Raw genomic sequence first — 20,997 nt, forward strand, 5'->3', positions numbered from 1 at the left:
GACTGATCAAGGACGACTTTCTTCACTGGCAGTGATCTCCGTTGAGACAGAGAGACTTTTAAAACTGTAGAAAGATAAGGAAGGCTTCTACAAAGAAGTTATCGATGCCTTTCTTAAGAAGGAGCGGCGCATGGACTAAAGGTAACACGATAAAAACGTTTTTTTGAATTATTTTTTTCTATACTACAGTTTGTATATGTAAAGAATGCTGACATGAAATTTTAAACAAAATACGTTAACTGTTGCCAATCAAATAATGAATAAACTACTCTGCAGAGTTCATATGTTGGTAAATCTGACGATGATGACGTCAGTGCCTCACCAGCCATGAACTTCACCGCACGTCAGTGATATTTATATATATATATATATATATATATATATATATATATATATATATATATATATTCATTGTTATATATATATATATATATATATATGTGTGTGACGTGCGTCACAACAGTGACTGTCTTCATCTCCACGATGCTGCCGTATTAATGAAGACGAGACGCGTGGATGTGTCTTTTTATTTCTTTTATTTCTGCAACACAGTATGGCAGAACGGATGGGTGAAGTCGCATGGGTTTGGTCTTGTGATTAACCTGAATCTCCTCGAGATTGTTCTCAAATGCAAAACATTGTAGATAACAAAACAGAATTAACAACGTGTGATCGTATAGTGGTTATTTACAGAAAAATAGAATACAACACAAGTTCACTGTTATTTACAATATGTCCCTGAACGCATCATGGGCGGAGACTCGGCAGAACATGCGGTGCGCTTGTAATGGCTGGCGCGCAGTTCAGCCCGCCACGGACACTCACGGGCAAATGAAACACGACACAAGAAACTAAATATTGTTCAATAAAAACGAAATGAAACAATTATTACCTGCAACACAGTATGGCAGAAGGGATGGGTGAAGTCGCATGGGTTTCGTCTTGTGATTAACTGCGATAGAAAAGCACATATGCTCCAAAGTTCCACTCGACAAAACGTGAAGTAAATAATGACACAAAAAGTAATATGGACTCGAAATGAATAAGGGAACTAATTAGATAACACTAGACAGTACAAAAGGGGAAACAAAATAAGATATTGTCATGAAAATGCGCGTTAATCAAGACCAACAGAAAATTGCGACTCACCCTGAATCTCCTCGAGATTGTTCTGGAAACTATGGGCGGGACATAGTGCCACACTGTGGGCCGTTGCGTCACTTCCTTCATAATTTAATAATCTAAGTGCACAACTCCGTTACATACATCCTCCTTAAATTATGCAGAAGTGAGGCAACATACACACGGAAGACAACAGAAAGACCAACAGGCACAATAGACAAGGTTATCGGGCAAGGATGTACAAAAATGCTGTCTAATTATGTCACTAATCTGACCAACTACATCAGGTGACTGGAGTAAGGGATCTGTCGCCGGTGTGTCAGGGTCTGTGCGCTCGTCGGAGATGCACTGTACTGGGTCTGGGAAGGAACTCTGTCCCCACTAACATTAGTGGCCTCACCTCGCACCTGCCCATTCCCCTCTGTACAAACTACATCACCCTGCATAGCACTACATAACTGTGACAGACTGGAGAAAGGTATCTGTTGCCGGTATATCAGTTGTCTGTGCGCTCGTCGTAGATGCACTGCACTGGGTCTGGGAAGGAACTCTGTCCCCACTAACATAAGTGGCCTCAGCTTGAACCTGCCCATTCCCCTCTGTACAAACTACACCACTCTGGATTACACTACACAACTGTTACACGGTTGGGAAGCCTCTACCTCTACCAACACACTCATTCAAAGGTGTGCTACTTGTTACTTGTAAGGAGCTCATTCTTAGACTTAAGACACAAAAAACACGTACATGAAAAAAAAACACACTAATTGCAAAACAGCAGGTAGACAATTAACACACTACATGTATTTCCAAAACGGGGGTCGACAGACCGTCCACCGAGTGATGGGACTGCACAGCGTCTTCATTGTGCAGCACCGCGGTCCCGGTCCGAAGTGGAGAGTCACTTGTGATCCAGGTCACGGCACCAATGTGACGGGTGTCACAACAGTGACTGTCTTCATCTCCACGATGCTGCCGTATTAATGAAGACGAGACGCGTGGATGTGTCTTTTTATTTCTTTTATTTCTGCAACACAGTATGGCAGAAGGGATGGGTGAAGTCGCATGGGTTTCGTCTTGTGATTAACCTGAATCTCCTCGAGATTGTTCTCAAATGCAAAACATTGTAGATAACAAAACAGAATTAACAACGTGTGATCGTATAGTGGTTATTTACAGAAAAAGAGAATACAACACAAGTTCAGTGTTATTTACAAGATGTCCCTGAACGCATCATGGGCGGAGACTCGGCAGAACACGCGGTGCGCTTGTAATGGCTGGCGCGCAGTTCAACCCGCCACGGACACTCACGGGCAAATGAAACAGGACACAAGAAACTAAATATTGTTCAATAAAAACGAAATGAAACAATTATTACCTGCAACACAGTATGGCAGAAGGGATGGGTGAAGTCGCATGGGTTTCGTCTTGTGATTAACTGCGATAGAAAAGCACATATGCTCCAAAGTTCCACTCGACAAAACGTGAAGTAAATAATGACACAAAAAGTAATCTGGACTCGAAATGAATAAGGGAACTAATTAGATAACACTAGACAGTACAAAAGGGGAAACAAAATAAGATATTGTCATGAAAATGCGCGTTAATCAAGACCAACAGAAAATTGCGACTCACCCTGAATCTCCTCGAGATTGTTCTGGAAACTATGGGCGGGACATAGTGCCACACTGTGGGCCGTTGCGTCACTTCCTTCATAATTTAATAATCGAAGCGCACAACTCCGTTACATATATATATATATATATATATATATATATATATATATATATATATATATATATATATATATATATATATATATATATATATATATATATATATATATATATATAGGGCCAGTGCTACCAGCAAAATTTTTGTTAGCTGACAAAGCCACTTGGATGAGAAGCGAAACCTCCGAGACCTTCAAAGAAGTACAGATGACGGCTGTCGAAACCTTTTCATCTATGGACCAATCCTGTACGACTGAGAACTTACACATACATACTGTTATAAAAATAAAAACAAACAAACAAACAAAAAGCCCACTTTGCTTTTTTGCTTCTAACTTGGGCAAGAATCCATAAATCGGTGCTTGGTGGCATCAATATTTGAGAATCATAAAAGAACTATCATTCAACCAACGCATGATGAGCCACTTTTTTGGGTGGGGGTGGTTGGGGTGAGCAAAGTCCTCCAATTTGCACTAATGTGGCTCGCGCCCAATCCAGTGAGCGAGCGTGAAGCAAGGCGGGTGCCGCTGGCGCATTCCGGTGCCGCAGCATTTCCAGGCGTCACCAGTGGGTGCAAATTCCTGCGCCGGCGCGCACAAAAGAGGAGAGGCAGATCACGCCGTGGGATGCGCGCGTCGACAATCGCCGTTCAGTGCCGCTGCTGTTCTCCCTTTTGGGTTAGCTGCACCCGCTGGAGTGGCGATTGAAGCAAGCGGATCGCGCGAGCGGAGGGGGGGCATCTCCCGGCGGCTCTTAAATCACGGCGTGGGGGGTTGGTGAGGGCGATTTGTGGAGGTAGACGAGCGCCTGAGGGGGGCAGTGAGATCCAGTCGAGCTGCACGCCGAGCGCGGGAATAACAGCTTGGCGCTTCCAGGCGCGCAAACGCGACTCCTGACGACAATGTTCGAGACGCGCTAAGCGGATACTGGAAATACCATCAAATCAGTTTCATCAAGTGGAACCGAGAACATCGTGAGAAGTAAGTAGCGATTTGATCTATTAACACGTGCGTAGTTGAAAAAAGCAACAATATGCCAAGTTGGCGTGCGATTTGCCCCGCAATGAAATGGCAAGAAACAACACCCAATGTAATCAAAGCTGGAAAACTAAACAACGCGGCGAAACGTTCAATAGGAGTAAATGGACTTTGATTGAGAGCGGCCACTCGTGTGTGATGCTGACAACCGCGTTTCTCGATGGGTCTCCAATGCTTTGGATGGTACTACCGGGATTGAAATGGATGGCTTCATCCGGCGCCTGTTCCAGATGGCAGATAGAGGAACGAAGGAAAGCCGACAACTTTTGGAGAGAGGTTTCAAGGCGGCGTTTTGCCCTGCTTGAGGTTGACGGTATATCATTCCCAGTCATCAGAAATTGGATGGCGACCCACTTTTCATCTGAATCATTTTGTCATCTTTCTTTCTTCTAAACTCACTCGGTTGATTTGCTCCCTCTAAAGCATGAAACGGGCATTTCTAAATTGGCTCTTCCGCAAAGTAATCTCTCCTGGAGAAATCTCAATATTTACCCATGCTTCTCTCTCAATTTTGCTTTAGACCCAAACGCGTACCCGACAGGAACAACCGGCATCTTCAAAGCACCTCATTACCCAGATGGGATTATAATGCTTTCCCCCTGACGTTAGTTTTTATTTATAGTTCTTTACACATCATTTTCACGATATCGAGCAACAGCTTAACAGGAAGAATTATGTGTCTTGGAAGACTTGCGGTGAATTATTCCATCGTCCGGCAAAATCGTGCCTGCCACTGCATGCTTTCCTTTTTCAGAATCGGAATCAGAATTGAAATAAGAATCAGAATCGGAGTAAGAGTCAGAGTCTTAGTCAGAATCGGAATTAGAATCAGAATCAGAATCATCTTTATTGGCCAAGTATGTAGAGCACACAAGGAATTTGTCTCCATTAATATACACTGCACTCCTCGTTTTTATTGCACGATCCGCTTTGCAAAGTGTTCGGTATCATACAGAAGGCCGATGAATGTAGACGTAGACATTGCGAAGGGGAGAGATATGAGGGTGATTCCACACGTGGCTCCAGAAAAAGAGTCGTTTCAAGAGTCGTTCCCCAAAGTGATCATATGGGGCTTGAAATCACCGACGACACGACTGCCACCATTTGAGTTTGTTGGAAACTTCTGTGTAAGCTCTCAGTCGTACAGGAGTGGTCCATCGATGAGAAGGTTTCTTCAGCCGTCATCTGTACAATTTTGAAGGTTTCGGATGTCCGAAACCTTCAAAATTGTACAGATGACGGCTGAAGAAACCTTCTCATCGTTTGTTGGAAACTGAAAAAAAAATATTTGGGAAAAGCACACCAAGAGAGTGGGAGGAGGGGGAGTCTTGCTGGCCAGTGATGTGTTTGTGGCTGCATCAAGGTCTGGGGATGTGCTTGGCTGATGATGGGGGTGCGAAACGGTTCACTGCTTCTTTGTCTTTTAGGTGCGCTCGTTACCATTCTGGGTGTCAAGCAGCAGTTAAGCGTTGCGGCCACGCTGAAAACGGGAAGGGTGGGGCGGGGCGCTTTAGCCATGCTGCTGCTTTTGACAAAATCAGTACGCCACACGTGGAAATGCACACTCCGTCATCTCGCTCGCCGCGTTTAATGGACTCTGTTTTGTTTTGGCAAGCTTTTGCATGGTAGAAAACCAACTGGATCCAGATACATTTGAGTCGAGTCGATATCGACTCCAAAATGTTTTACCAAATCCAAATTGAACCCCACTTGAGGAAATAAAATGGAGTCAATGAAACGCATCATTTTTTTTCGGCTACTACGGGGATCTGAGGACAGGTCTGATGTGGCCCAGTTTCCTGGTGTTTGTCAAAACTCTGGATGCAGCATTTTGGATCAGTTGAAGCTGCCTGACTGATTTTTCTTTTTTTAAGACCCGTAAAAAATGGTGTGTGTGTGTGTGTGTGTGTGTGTGTGTGTGTGTGTGTGTGTGTGTGTGTGTGTGTGTGTGTGTGTGTGTGTGTGTGTGTGCGTGTGTGTGTGTGTGTGTGCGTGCGTGTGTGTGTGTGTGTGTGTGTGTGTGTGTGTGTGTGTGTGTGTGTGTGTGCGCGTGTGCGTGCGTATGTCTGTTTGTGTTTGTATCCTTTTACTCATTTCATTTTCACACAAGATCTTTCGGGGATTGCTTCACGGCACAGCAGTCGCGCTTAGGATGTACTCGATAAGGCGTGAAGCCGTTTTTAAAGCGTAAATCCGAAGAATGAAATCATAAAATGCGACAACGCTAACTTTGGCGAGTTCATCCAGGTTATGAATATTCGAGCTTATTGAAGTGTGGTGGGAGCAGGAGAGAAATTAGTAAAAATGAATTAAATAAATTCAATTTGAGACGCATCATAGCCGTTGGAATCAGAAAGTGCTGGGCCAGTGATGACGTGGCAATACGACACAATGAGTGTCTAATAATTAGTTCTTGGCTTTTTTTCTTTCCATTCAGGTTTCTGCTGAAGCCGGAAGTGTGTGACACAGACATTCAAGCTTGCCTTTGTTTGTGAATGATTTGATTTATTTTTTTCTGTCACTACCCGGATTATGTGAAGTGGGACGCTGCTGTGCAGGTTTTCAGTCAGAGTAAATTAGGATGCACCGGCGCACGACTGAGTGCGAATTCTCATTCCCAGGCAAAGCAGACGTGTGTCTCATCCCTCGATGATTTTTTACAAAATGATCTTCTTGAGATGATTGCATAGTTTGAAAAGACAACAAGGACTCATTTAATTCTGCTTGAAATCGTTTGTGATTGGTGCAGAGGCCGGATACAAAATCTCAACATTTGCATGCTGTCGGAATGCAGTTCGGCTTGCCCATAAAATAGCAACAGCATCCTTTTCCAATGCCATGATTCGATATTCTTGCAACAAAGCTGCCCTCAAGGTTCCACAAGATGTCAGCGACCAATAACAACAAGCCCGACGAATCAACTTTCATCTTATTTAGCACCAGACGCATTTCCGCCAATGACTCCAATAAAGTCTGCAAAGGCAGTTGTGTCACATGTCGCTGCATTCTGCACTGCCATTTAGTGCTTGGCAATACTGTATGTTGGGACCCCCTCCCCCTCCCAGAAATAATAATACTGTACACTCTAAAACCATCAATTGATTCATGTGTCAAAACCCGAATTGACTTAGAGAAAACATAAGTTGTCCTGTTTATTTACCCATTTTGCAAATGTGCCCTCCCCCCATTTCCCCCTAACCACCATTAAATGTGTGCTCGAAGATAGTTCTTCATGGCCTTATAATTTTGGAAGCCACTCTGTATTCATTGTTTTTTTTTTTAACAAATCTTGTAACCAAAATAAATAAACAGAAGAGTTTTAATTAAGACCCCCGTCACCCCACATCCAATGGCTCATAAATAAAACTGTTGAATAATGTTATTTTATTTATGCTAAAAGATGACTATTATTTACTGAAAATTAACCAAAAAAAGCCTGGTTAAATCTCTTTTTCAACACGTCAAATTATATTCATTTACTAAAAATAAAACTTACAGTTCAAATATGATGTTTTATTATTTTTAGATTTCTTGGAATATGCTAGTAAAGAAAAAAAGAAAGAAAGAAAGAAAGAAAGAAAGAAAGAAAGAAAGACACAGATAAATAAATATATATTAATTAATGCATAAATTGACATTCGTCATTCCTGTCAAAATGATAAAATGTTGGGATGGAAATCCAACAATCCCAATCGGTCTGTTAAATAAAAACAAGCGATCCAAGACTCTTTTGGACTTTTTTTTTGTCAGCTTGCCAGGCTTTTCGGCGTCACATCGGCAGAGACGGCGTGCCGTTCCACAGAAAACAACAAAATAAGAAACCTGCGGCCAAAGCTATCCTGGGAGATTACCCTGACCGCAACCTGAGGCTTTGTGAACTGATGGTTTGAAGTCGGCGTCTAGGATCCCATGGCACATGGACGACGGGCAGTACTTAATATTGAGCCGCTGAGGAACTCAGCATTTTTTTGTCCAGAAACCAGAAAGCGTGTAATTTAACACGATGGGTTTTCAGAGTAGCTAAAATGTCAAAATGCGGCAAATCCACTCTTGGTGTGACTGCATTCGCGTTGCACGATGGCAAAGACCTCCAGTCGTTGAGTTACAGCAGGTCACTATTTTGTTGGAAAAATATGAGTGGTCATGTTGGGTGTCTATTTGAGCAATTCCCAAAATAGCTGCGGGTTAATCACCACCACCGGGTGACGTTGTAAGGATGAAGGCGTCGGGTCGTTTTCTTAATCCTGAGAGGCATATCACTTCCCACTTACTGTGATGTAGGTCATCGCTTGAGCAAAGCCCCGTCTGCGTAGTTCGCGGTTGCAGCCGGCGAGGCCTGCTTCGTGCACACAGCGGAAAAACCTTGAACCGCGATTGAGGTCATCAATTGATGGTTGATTTGATCTGTGCGATGGACTGCAAGTCAAAAATCCGAAAGTGCATTAAAAGTCTGCCACGTCATTTTTAACTTAATGCAAGCTTTGACTCGTATTTATTCCATTTCTGGGCCATATACTTTGGAAATAGCAAGATGGCCAAATTCTGGATTGATTTTGGAAATTGCATTATTCGATTACAGATTCAATTACGCCAATTGTGGGAATCTTAGTGCCCATGAACTCTCGAAGTGAGTTGAGGAGCTTCAGAGTGACAATGGTATTCTTTTTTAATGGATTTTTTTGCGCTCCAAACTCCAAACTCTTTGCGAAAGCATGAAGTGGCGTTTTGCAGAGCGCCGCCATACGCAGTCTGCGAGCTCCTATTAATAGTCAAATAGGGAGAGAGTAAGTATCTTTTGAGGTCATTCATTCCCTTCCCCACTTCTCTTTCAAGCCGGAGATATGAGCTTGTTAGGTGGGGATTCGAATCAAACACACCCATTAAGCAGCCGTTTATTCTTCCGCGCCACCTGCAAATTGCAGTGACGGGTTGCATCCCAGATATTTTCTCCAAATGTTGCTTCCGGCTTGCTTTTGAATCACTTTCCTTATTTTGACTACCACCAACAACAAACTGTTTTACAGGACCTTTTTTTTTTTTTTTTGGGGGGGGGGGGGGGGGGGCAGAGAGGGTAGTGGTGGGGGTTTGCTTTCTGTATTTCTAAACAAAATGTGATCTTTTAATCATCTCTGTAATTGCTTCCCTTCAGATTCAAAATCTTTCTTTCTCTCAAGGAGAGAATTCCATTGACAAGGACATGGATGAGAGTCCCATTCACCCGGCACAACTAAAAATGGTGTTACCATGGAAACAAATTGTACTTCTATCAATCACGGGATGCTTTGCAGGTAAGAGATTTGAACACATTAGCGCCCAGAGACACTGCCCTCATTGCCATCATTTTCCAGACTGCGAAACAAAAGTGATGATTTTTTTTTTGCTTCATTCTTTTCTGTAACATGCACCTCCAAAGTGGATTTTCCAATTAATAGTCTTACGTTCAAATGTCGACCTGCATAATAGAGTTGTTAATAAGTTAGCAGTCCAATTAGTGCATCCGTAAACAACCCGAGACGTCTCCAGTGAGACAAGACTGAATGAAACAAGGACTGCTGTCCTACGCGTTCCTAAGGGGAACACCACCCCTTACACGCATAAGTAGCAAACAGCCAGGATTCCAATCACCATTGCTGTTCGTGGCCTGTCGCGATCATTAACAGCAACTGTGCGATTAATCTCGCCAGTCATTTCAGCTCCATTTAACCCAGGTTCTCTCTCTACCCTTGTGGCCACGTGGGATATGAGAGACCCACACAGAAATAACACACTCTCTTCAAACAACTCACAAAATCATTTTCATATACATCAGGGGGGGGTCCAAACTTTTTCGTTTGAGGGCCTCAGACGGACAAATGAGAGGATGAAAGGGTCCCTTTCTGAAAAATGCGTCCATTTTTTGAAACACACTGAAGTCAGACCAGAAAGTAATTCTATGATGTTTACGGTATCTTGTGAATTCCGTTGATGAGTTTATGAGAGTAGATCCGGCTCTACACTAAACAGCAGCTGAATCTCATCCTCACATTCAGGGACCCCTAAAAAAGAACAAACTGAAGCAATGTGACCATATTTCAAACTGTTATTGTAACATCACCACTTTGATGTCTTCCTAAATCAGCCAGAGAGCACAAAGTGCACCTAAAATTGTCCCATCTTGCTTTACTCTGGTGTTTTGAAGATATAAATTGTGGTATTTTCTTAATCATGAATGTTTTATTTGTTGGTTCAGTTAAAGAGAAACGTTCAATCATTCAAAAGTTCAAATAGGTCAAAAGTTAAAAAACAAAAACAAATCTCGCGTAATAGTTGTATTTAAATTAAATTAAATTAAAAACAAATCTCCCTTGTCACCAAATGTCATTTTTAGTAATACCGTATTTTTATTTTTTGTCATGGTCCCCCCCACCCGTATTTGTGGAAACAGCCAATAAACATGGTCTTGCGAGGTCATGTAACAAGGTTCTTTGGTCACTGCCCTTGAAAATCACATGATTTGATAACGCTCGTGATACTGAGACTATCACTTGGTTTCCGATGTTTTTTGTTCACGAATGATGCGCCTCTTAAAGGACAACCGACGTCACTTTTTTGTTTTTTAACTGACATCAGAAAAACGTTTTATAGCATCTAAAATACCCAAAACACGCAGTATGATATAAAAATGACTTAGAGTGTCCAAAATCTGCAAAAAAATTAGCTGCGGCATTTTCAGAAAGTCCCGCCCCCAGTTCGTGACGTCACGCTAAGACGTCTTGCATTGCTTGTGAATCAGATTCGGAGAATATGCTTTCTTGTTACACATCCAGTTATGAATATGATTCAAATAGTTCTGAAGAGGAAAGCATACATGTTTGCAATCGATTAAAGAATTATATGTGCCATTTTGAGGCAACATTGGGGGAAAATCTCTCACCCCCCAAAAAAAAAGAGACACAAAATGGCGACCTCTAGTGGCCACCTCTGCTTCCACGGGCTTATAAATTCCTTATATGGATTGTGGATGCCTTCTTCTGGCGGCTTGTGGGTGCAACACGGTTCTCAGACCAAACATGTACAGCAAAATACATTGACGTGATGGAAGGACTGCTACAATGTCTGTTTTCGGTCAGGGGGCGGTCCTTTCGTGACGTCACGTACGGACTCGTCACCAACTCAAAAACAAGACTTGCTGAATATTCAGAGTGAGTCTTAAAACGTAAAATACGTATAGCTATATGCGGTGGAATCTTATTAAAATACGCTCAGTAGAAGTCATTTGAAGCCATTTTACAAATTACGGACACAACTTGTCCGGAGACGTCGGTTGTCCTTTAAATGGGGTGCCTGTCGAATATTGATCGACCGTGTTTGGTTTCCGATCAAATTCACCTGACTGAACCGTGCGATGACAAACCATATGTTGCAGCGTGTGAGCAATCAGGAAGCAATTGCCGCTCCTCTGGACGTCTTGTTGGCCGTGCCTTCGTTCGATAGAAGATTTAATTCCCCCCATCTTCCTTTCAAGCACTGAAAAGATGCGTTCACCCATTGAGCCCTTAGTTATGCGCTCGCCGAGTCTGACACACACGTTCTGACTCGGCTTTGCTTCCAAGGAATTCCGAGTTCTTCCCCTTCAGCAGTCCTGACCCATTTTGTCATTTTATTACTATTATTCACAAGGTGCCTGAACGCTACACTCATGTACACAACACCAGTTAAATTTGACCTCGTCTCATGTTTTCCCATTGATGTAAGCAGTAAATGACTTATTTCCAATATTTGTAACCATTTGCATTTTGAAGTGAGGGGTTAGGAGGGGGGTAATACTGTGCAGCCAAATATGTCTGCATATACAGTTAAAGCCCAAGATAAGCGGGATGCATTTTCCTTGCTGCAAGATAAGCAAATAATAGACACGTAACACCATGGGAATAGTCCAAGAGTATTTCCCCTTCGAAATACCCTCCAAGGTTCAAAGAAAGAAAAGTAAACATGAAAAATACACGGCGCGTCAGTTGTTGTTGTATGTCATGCTGGTCCTCTCCGTCTTTGCGAATGTCACACCGTTGTTTTTTTTCGGCAGGCTTTCCGGACGATGTGAAATTTCAAGGACCGAAGTTGAGGATGGAGCCAGTTGACATCGTTTTGCCGATTAAATCGCCCGAACAGCAGGCCACCATTATTTGCGAGGCGGAAGGGAGCCCGATGCCACAGTACAGGTAAATGACCACAAAAGCCAATCTGCTCCGTGTCGCGAAACTGCACGCATCCAATTCCGCTTTAGTGCTTTTGTGATGTAATGACAGTTCCCATGAGTTGCAAAATGAGCCGTTGGGGTCACGTGGCCAAATTTCCCTAATGATTTGGACAGCTGTGCAATCAACGTGAACCACTTCTCATGTATGTTTAGGACACATACTGGAAAACTGCAATACTAAGAAACTGCACAGTCGCGTTCTACAAATTTCCTCTCGAGCAAATGACCAGCAAGCTCATAAACAGCATTCTGCCTAAAAAGGGCGGCGAGGGTGGGAGGTGTGGGGGTTATTGTGTTTCGCTGCTTAGTCAGCAGCCCAGCGAGCTGGAAAGCGGGCGCACTCACCTTGCTTGTGAGTGACATTGCTTCCAAGACAAACATATCGGAAGAATGTTTTGCCAGAAAACAAAACAGGGGGTGGGGAGGAGTGGAGTCGCCTGGATCACTTTGACCACTTTTTAGACAGCTCGGTGGTCGACCTGGTTGGTGAGCCTCTGGGCTTGAGTGGCTTGCGTGTGCTCTCTAGCTTAATGCTTAGTAGCTGCTCGGTTGTTTTGTTGATTAAGAAATATTAGCAGCTTCCTGTTTCCTGCTCGTCAACAGTCTGCTGGCCAGGCAGCATCTCAGACTGACTGGTCCAGCGGGCCAGCTCTGTCCTGGAGTACTACCTGGACACTCTGGAGGAGGTGGGCAACGGAGGGATGCTAGCCTTGAAAAGGATGGTATCACAATGACAATTGTGGTAATTGTCATGTTTATATTGTATTACATCCTTCATTCATTCACTGCCATTGCCAAATTTATTTAGGATTTTAAAAGCATGATGTGGAGCGGCATTCCAGAATTTGTTCGCTTTTGGGTTTTCTTAAGGGGGTGCCAATAAAGCGCTGGTCAGACCTCGAGCAAAGTTTTTCCTTCCACAAGGGGGAAGCATTTGCCTTTTGTCCATGTTAGCGCTTCGTTACAGCTGCAGCTGCTGTTAAAGTGCGATATAAATCAATATGTACTGTATCGTATTGTGTTTTGGACAGCCGCCCCCATTTCAAGGTCAGCTAACTCCAGACCCATATAATTTAGGAATTAACTGTTTTTTTCTGATGAAAGTACAGAGTCTAAGGTTTCTCATGGCTAATTGAATGTTTATGTAGTCCTAAAACTCAATATTCTGTGGGTCCTGCAATTCGAGTGAAAATGACAAAAACCCTGGCACTGGGCACATTATTGCACATTGTCTCGCAGTGAATGAGATAAATGTTCATACTGTGTTACATACCGTAATTGGTGGCCATTTTATTGACAATGTTTACACCAAACTACCGTTATAATATCCAGATCTGTTATGTCCCTCGAAGTACGTTGTAAAAAGCCTTTGACTGTAGAAATGATTGGATGAGTGGGAGGTCCAATATTTGGACGCCATATTCATTCGAAAGATTTCTCTCATGTTGGGGTTTTACAAGTATTAGCGCTTGCTATCTAAGCTCTTTCTTCAGCCATTGTCGATGCCGCAAGTGTCTGACGAGGAGCCCCGACAGAGTCTCTTTTGATAAATAGTCCAGTGGAGCCACGCGGCGTATTGCAGAGCTGCTAGCTGGGCGTTATGAATACACCTGTCACTGTGTTTACCATGAATCGGCTGTAACGCAAGATCAAGGACACAGCAGTGATTGGAAAAAAAACGCAGGGTGGGGGAAAAAAAACTGGATGGTCTCCAATCATGGAATGTGACTTCAAGCAGATTTATAGCGTTGGCTGTGTTTACGGCTCTGCAGCAGACGTAATTACAAGTGGGGGAGTGTAAAGATGAAGATGTTTATTCGGAACTCACTCACAGTGCCTAGGCAGAAGAGACAGGCGCCAGAATGATCTAAGCCATGATCCCTTGAGAAGATGGCCCGCGTTTATCTGCGCCAAATGATCTTGCGTCCGATGTTCGGACTCTTACAGGATCAGTAGGCTGCTTGACGCTCCTTTGCAGATATGTGTGCTCATAAAAGTTCTCCGACTCGCTCAAGTATATATTGTGATCATATCACATGATTTAACACAGACATGTCCAAAGTCTGGCCTTGGGGCCAAATGTGGCCAATGGTCAATTTTCATCTGGTCTGCAACCTCCGTCATAAAATCAATAACGTCTGGCCGGCATGGTAGAATGAATACATTGGGCAGTAGCGCTGTTACCCGCATGTGCTAAGTGCTGCCATCGAGAGGCTCAATTCGGAATAGCAAATTAGTATAGGACTCATTGACTGAATGAGCTCCCACAATTTTCTAAAATGGCGACAATGAAAGTTAATGATCATTAAAGTGTTAAAAAAGTGAAGATAAGTGAATATTCAATTTCAATGTTTAATATCAATTACATTTGAATATGCATGATTCAAATCAATCAAAACACATGCTGAAGATTGCTGAAATGAAAACCACAAAAAAAGCAAATGTGAAACACAGAATGGCTCGCTGAAATTTATTTCAATCAATTGCTGTTGAATGTAGAACATCTGCCAAGGTTGACCCCCTTCCAGTCCACTTACATTTATAACACACCCGATCTGGCCCCCTTTGCAAAAGGTTTGGACATCCCTGATTTAACATGACCGCCTCAAGCTTCCACGAAAAGCCATGGAGGTTGTGTGACTGTGTTTTTAACATGGGGCAAATTTTGCCTTGCAAACTCTGATGCGAAACCGTTTATTTTAACTCTGGCAAGGATAGACAATCCACCACGTTCTGTTTCAGTAACAAATATTGCCGTGGATTTGGACTCAAATTTCTCACCTCTTTTTCATTGAGCGACAAAGATATGGAAATTTCCCCATTGTGGGACGAATAAAGGATTTCTGATTCTGAATCTGATAATGTCTTGAGCATCGTTCTAATACCCGAAGAGCAATATTGCGCCGTGCGCGCGTCCGTATGCAAAAAGTATACGGCTAGTGCCATCTCTGCGGACGTCTGGCCCGAAGGAAAGCCAGATGAGGCGCTACAGTCGGCTACCGTACAGTCGCCGGTCTGTTTGATGAGACTTCATGAAAAATGTATGTGAAAGCCAAGGTTACGGCGAGGTCACTTGGGAGGCTCAGATGATGCTGTGCCTACAGCGGAACTCAATGAAAAGAGGAGTCTTGGACTTGCTGTAAATTCCCCTCGGACTGAAGCCGTATGGCGCCAGATACAATCCAAAGTGCTTGAGCTAGGCTTGCTCGTATTTTTAAAGGCATTACCTGCTGTTTTATGAATGCATTGGACACGAACGAAAACAGACCAATGGATGATTTTTCCCAAACTCGCTTGGCTTACCTTGGTCTTTAAAATCACTCAGTCGGAGTGGCTGCGGCTTTAATTGTTGCCATCGATGTTGAGCATGACAACAAAAAAAATGACATTCAAACCTCGTTACAACGTACCTCGCGGGACGTAGTGAATTGTTCGTTGTCACAATTACCAATAAAATGGCTCCAATTACAATACACAGAATATAACGAACATTTATTGATGGAAAGCAATGAAGGTGCGATACAATATAAATATGACGATGAAAATATGTTTAGAGTTTGGCGAATGCATTCAGTGAGCAAATTCAAACTGCCTTTTCCATTGGTTTCAAAGTTGGCCATGATTTTGTTGACATTTGATGATTGCGGAACTTGTCAACAATCCAAATTCCTATTCTTGGTTGAACAAAATTAGAAACAATTTTGTTCAATTTGCTTTTGTTTAGCAATGTGCTGTGTCTGGAAAAAATTGAAAATTTGAAAAAAATGGGACTTTGAAATCTGAACTTGAGGGTGGAAACGTACTCCCATCCAAAAATGAAGAATATGAGATTAAATGTCCCTAAATATCAAAAAGTGTTTTTCATGTCATCGTTACATATATTTTTAGAGCTGTAACTTTGCCTTGGAAAATTTCTTGTCAGCGATTGAATCAAAACAGGTGATGCGAATTTCTCGAGTCAAGCCAATTCCATCGGTTTTGACTTTAGAACGCCCACGGCTATTCAACTCAAAGAAAGGCAGAAGACGGATGTGTGATGTCATTTCTATCAAGCCAGATCTGGACTTTGGACTGGACTGGACCAGATTTTGTTTTTATCTGAGACTTACACATTTCCTTATCAATAATGGCATTATAAAAATGTAACTTGCTAACCAGATTATTAGCAATGTGATTAAAACTCAAGTATTCCAAACACAAAATTACATTTTCCCTCAATGTGTCTGTGACTGTACAAGTGGGCTGAGCAAGATATCGATCGGAGTGATAAACACTGAGGTTGCATCTCTAGGGAGCTCAGCATTTGATTGTTTTTGCAATTTTTTTTTCCCAGTTGGTCACTCAACGGAACACTCATTGATCTTGAGAATGACTACCGGCGTCGCATGTCTGGAGGCAGCCTGATCATTAGCAACCCGGACAAAGATCGAGACTCCGGCATCTACCAGTGCAAAGCCTTCAATGCCAGAGGGGCCATCCTGAGCCGACAGGCGAGCGTCCAATTTGCTTGTGAGTCTTCAAAATCTCAGACGAGCATGTTGGCCCATTTTATCCGGATCATTCGTGTCGATGCACCTGATGTGCATGTCAAAGGTGTAGGTCTACTTGAGTTTGTCATTCAGATTGCATCCGAATACATTCTAGCAGGCAATGTTGACTATGTGGCTGTGTTATGTTTCCTCTTGAGGGCCATTATGAATTTGGGGAAAGCCATTGGAATGTTTCATCCCCTCCACAAGTTACATACAGAACGCACAAAAAGTTAATGAAAAACTAGATTTCAAATCTGAAGTAAAAAATAATGACTGTTATTGTGGTAAACATATACGGTGAGACCTCAACTTCCGAACTTAATTGGTTCCCAGACAGAGTGTGTAAGGCGAAAAGTGTGTATCTCAAATTTGTTTTTCACCATAGGAAACCATTAAAATGGGAATAATCTGTTCCCGGCTTTCCATAAAATATACTTTTCAACTAAATACGCCTTAAACTACACACAACATCCCTTATTCTATGTATAATAAATGTGCTATTGTATTGTAATGAAAGAAATACACTGCATTGTATCATAGTGTCACTTTATTTACATTTGTGATGGTCATTGATGGCTTGATGGAATGGCGTTGGAGGTCCGAGGTCAAAGGGAATTGCTGTTTGGAAAGAGTCACATTCCATAAGGACTGTAATTAAAGAAATAAACTGTGCTATAAAATAAAGTGGTTTTATTTACATTTGTGATGGTCATTGATGGCTTGATGGAATGGCGTTGGAGGTCCGAGGTCAAAGGGAATTGCTGTTTGGAAAGAGATGCACATTACATGAGGACTGTAATTAAAGAAATAAACTGTGCCGTAAAATAAAGTTTTATTTACCTTTTTGATGGTTGTTGATGGCTTATGGAAGGAGAGTCACCTTCCATAAGGACTGTTGGTAACTTAACCTCTGGTGTGGCTTCTCTTCTTTTTTTCTTTGGATATTCCTAATCATTTTTGCTGATTGAAAACCTCTTAATTGACACCTGTTGCTTTCTGACTTGTAAGGTCTTACGAAGCTGAGGCATCACATTATTGTTCATCATGTTGATGATTGTCATAGCCACAGTCTTTTCTGAATGGGACTGTTCGGTAAAAGCCTGCACATCATTCCACTTTGCCAACATTGCCTTTATGAGCTCACTTGATGCTGCAGTCATCTCCTCCTCAGATGTTCTCGAACCATCGTTACTGGCTTTAAAATCCTCAATACGTGCCGAACTTCCAGGTTGGCGCATGGCGATATTGGCGTGAATTAGCTGTGCTTTCTCGCATTAAATAGCTTTACTCACGCTGTCGAAGGATAGCTGCTTTTCGTTAATCCAAATGAACAGAAGTTTTTCAACTTCTTCGATTGCCAGAGACCGTCGCTTTGAGAGCATGGAAACACCTTTTGCAACAGACGTACCTTAAATGGCTTCTCTGTTCCGGAAAATGGTAGAAATGGGTGACTTAGCATAGCCGTGCTTGGCCACTTATTCACACAAACGCACACCTCGTTCGTGTTTTTCAATTATCTCCTTCTTCTCAGCGACGGTGATTATATTTTGTGTCTTCTTGCGCTGAACACGAACCTGTGGTGTTTTTTTTTTTTTTTTTTCGGTCCCATCATAGTAAAATTATCAGCAAAAAGCTCCAAGTAAGCGATCGACGTGTGCATTCAATGAGAGGGGGTGTGGAAAGTAGCGCCGGCTGGGGCGCTGTTCTGTCGTGTGCTTCCGCCGAAGATCACTCCGCCAGATCCGAAGGTCGTGTGCTTGATGGACCAGCCGTGGTGGGTGTGTTATGAAAATAGTGCTTATTATAAGTTTTAATTTTCATAAATTTGACGTTCGTAAGATGAAAAGTTAAGACTTTCGTAAGTTGAGGACTCACTGTATCGGAACTTTGAATGTAGGAACAATGACAGGTAAAGGTAGAGAGCTGGTTGACATGATGCAGAGAAGGAAGGTAGACATACTGCGTGTCCAGGAGACCAGGTGGAAAGGGAGCAAGGCTAGAAGCTTAGGGTCAGGGTTTAAGTTGTTCTATCATGGTGAAGACAGAAAGAGAAATGGAGTTGGGGTTATCTTAAAAGAGGAGTTTGTTCGGAATGTCTTAGAAGTAAAAAGAGTATCAGATACAATGATGAGTCTGAAGCTAGAAATTGAAGGCGTGATGTTCAATGTTGTTTGTGGGTATGACCCACAAGTAGAATGTGAGCTGGCGGAGAAGGAGAAATTTTGGTTGGACTTTGATGAAGTCATACAGAACATCCTGAGTAGTGAGGTGGTTGTAATTGGTGGAGACCTCAATGGACATGTTGGCGCAGGAAACAAAGATGATGAGGCGGTTTGGACTCCAGATGAGGAACACTGAAGGACAGATGGTTGTTGACTTTGCTAAGAGAATGGACATGGCTATTGTGAATAATTTCTTTCAGAAGAGACAGGAATATAGGTTGACCTATACGAGTGGTGGCAGAAGTACACAGGTAGACTACATTTTGTGTCAACGGCGCCATCTAAAGAAAATCAGGGACCGCAAAGTAGTGGTTGGTGAGAGTGTAGCCAGACAGCATAGGTTGGTGATGTGTAGAAGGACTCTGGCAGTGAGGAAGATGAAGATACCAAAGGCTGAAGTGAGGACAAAATGGTGGAAGTTGAAAAACGAAGCGTGTTGCATGACATTTAGGAAGGAGGTAAGACAAGCACTGGGTGGGCAAGAGGTCCTTCCAGATGACTGGCAAACTACAGCGAACATAATCAGAGACACAGGTCGGAAAGTACTTGGTGTATCGAGTGGAGGAAAGGTAGATAAGGAGACTTGGTGGTGGAATTGGGAGGTGCAAGAGTGTATACAGAGAAAGAGGTTAGCAAAGAAGAAGTGGGACACTAAGAGGACGGACGAGAGTAGAAAGCAGTATAAGGAGATGCAGCGCACGGTTAAAGTAAAGGTGGCAAAGGACAAACAAGAGGCCTATGCTGACTTGTATGCTCTGCTGGACAGCAAGGAAGGTGAGACTGATCTTTACAGGCTGGCGAGACAGAGAGACCAAGACGGTAAGGACCTGCAGTTGGTTTGGGTGATTAAGGATAGAGATGGCAATGTATTAACAGGTGCCAATTGTGTGATGGTAAGATGGAAAGAGTACTTTGAAGAATTGATGAATGAGGAAAGTGAGAAGGAACAAGTAGTAAAGAAGTGACTGTTGTGGACCAAGACGTAACAAACATTAGCAAGGATGAAGTGAGGAGGGCGCTGAAGTGGCCTGGTGATTTACCAATCGAGGTATGGAAGTGTCTTGGAGAGGTGGCGGGCAGTCCTGACTGGGTTATTCAGCAAGATCTTAGATGGTGAACAGATGACTGAAGAATGGAGACGAAGTGTACTCATGCCCATTTTTAAGAACAAAGGAGATGTGCAGAGTTGTACTAAGTACAGAGAAATAAAGTTAATGAGCCATACAATGAAACTCTGGGAAAGAGTAGTTGACGCAAAACTAAGAGCAGAAATGAACATTTGTGAGCAGTAGTATGGCTTCATGCCAAAAAAAGAGTACGACAGATGCAGCGTTTGCTTTAAAAATGCTGATAGAGAAGTACAGAGAAGGTCAGAATGAATTGCATTGTGTCTTTGTAGATCTGGAGAAAGCGTACGACAGGGTGCCCAGAGAAGAGCTGTGGTATTGCATGAGGAAGTCTGGAGTGACAGAAAAGTATGTCAAAGCGGTGCAAGACATGTATCATGACTGGAAGACAGTTGTGAGGTGTGCTGTCGGTGTGACGGAGGAATTCAAGGTGGAGGTGGGACTCCACCAGGGGTCAGTTCTGAGCCCCTTCTTATTTGCTATGGTGATGGACAGGCTGACAGACGATGTTAGATAAGAATCTCCTTGGACCATGATGTTTGCAGATGACATTGTGATCTGTAGCGAGAACGGGGAACAGGTGGCGGAGAAAATCGAGATGTGGAGATATGCCCTGGAAAGGAGAGGAATGAAGATCAGTCGCAGCAAGACGGAATATATGTGTGTAATGAGAGGGATCCAAGTGCAAGAGTGATGCTACAGGGAGAAGAGATAAAGAAGGTGGAGGATTTTAAGTACTTGGGGTCAACTGTCCAGAGCAATGGAGAGTGTAGAAAAGAGATGAAGAAGCATGTCCAGGCAGGCTGGAGCGGCTGGAGAAAAATGTCATATGTGATGTGTGATAGAAGGGTTTCAGCCAGGATGAAAGGAAAAGTGTATAAAACGGTGGTGAGACCAGCCATGATGTTTGGACTGGAGACAGTGCCACTGAAGAAAAGACAGGAAGCAGAGCTGGAGGTAGCAGAGCTGAAGATGTTGAGGTTTTCTT

General features: G+C 42.9%; 1 protein-coding gene across 5 annotated transcripts in view; it reads left to right on the top strand.

Annotated features, from left to right (window-relative positions):
- Window positions 1-3,355: 3,355 nt before the first annotated feature.
- The window catches only part of cntn3b (contactin 3b), a 37,481-nt gene continuing 19,839 nt past the window's right edge, over window positions 3,356-20,997 (top strand). For 3 of the 5 annotated variants that reach the window (XR_016116634.1, XR_016116635.1, XM_089010270.1), the window contains exons 1-4: window positions 3,356-3,835; window positions 9,042-9,180; window positions 11,955-12,090; window positions 16,462-16,637. Coding sequence is in view for 3 of the 5 variants with exons in the window: in XM_089010270.1 (XP_088866396.1) it covers window positions 9,090-9,180; window positions 11,955-12,090; window positions 16,462-16,637 (403 nt within the window). In the remaining 2 variants the exon portion in view is untranslated. The remainder of the gene's footprint in view (window positions 3,836-9,041; window positions 9,181-11,954; window positions 12,091-16,461; window positions 16,638-20,997) is intronic. The other 2 variants (XM_089010271.1, XM_089010273.1) reach the window with 2 other exon arrangements.

The sequence above is a fragment of the Hippocampus bargibanti genome, linkage group LG12 (assembly GCF_051943395.1).
Source record: "Hippocampus bargibanti isolate YZ-2025 linkage group LG12, ASM5194339v1, whole genome shotgun sequence".
Classification (NCBI taxonomy): Eukaryota; Metazoa; Chordata; class Actinopteri; order Syngnathiformes; family Syngnathidae; genus Hippocampus; species Hippocampus bargibanti.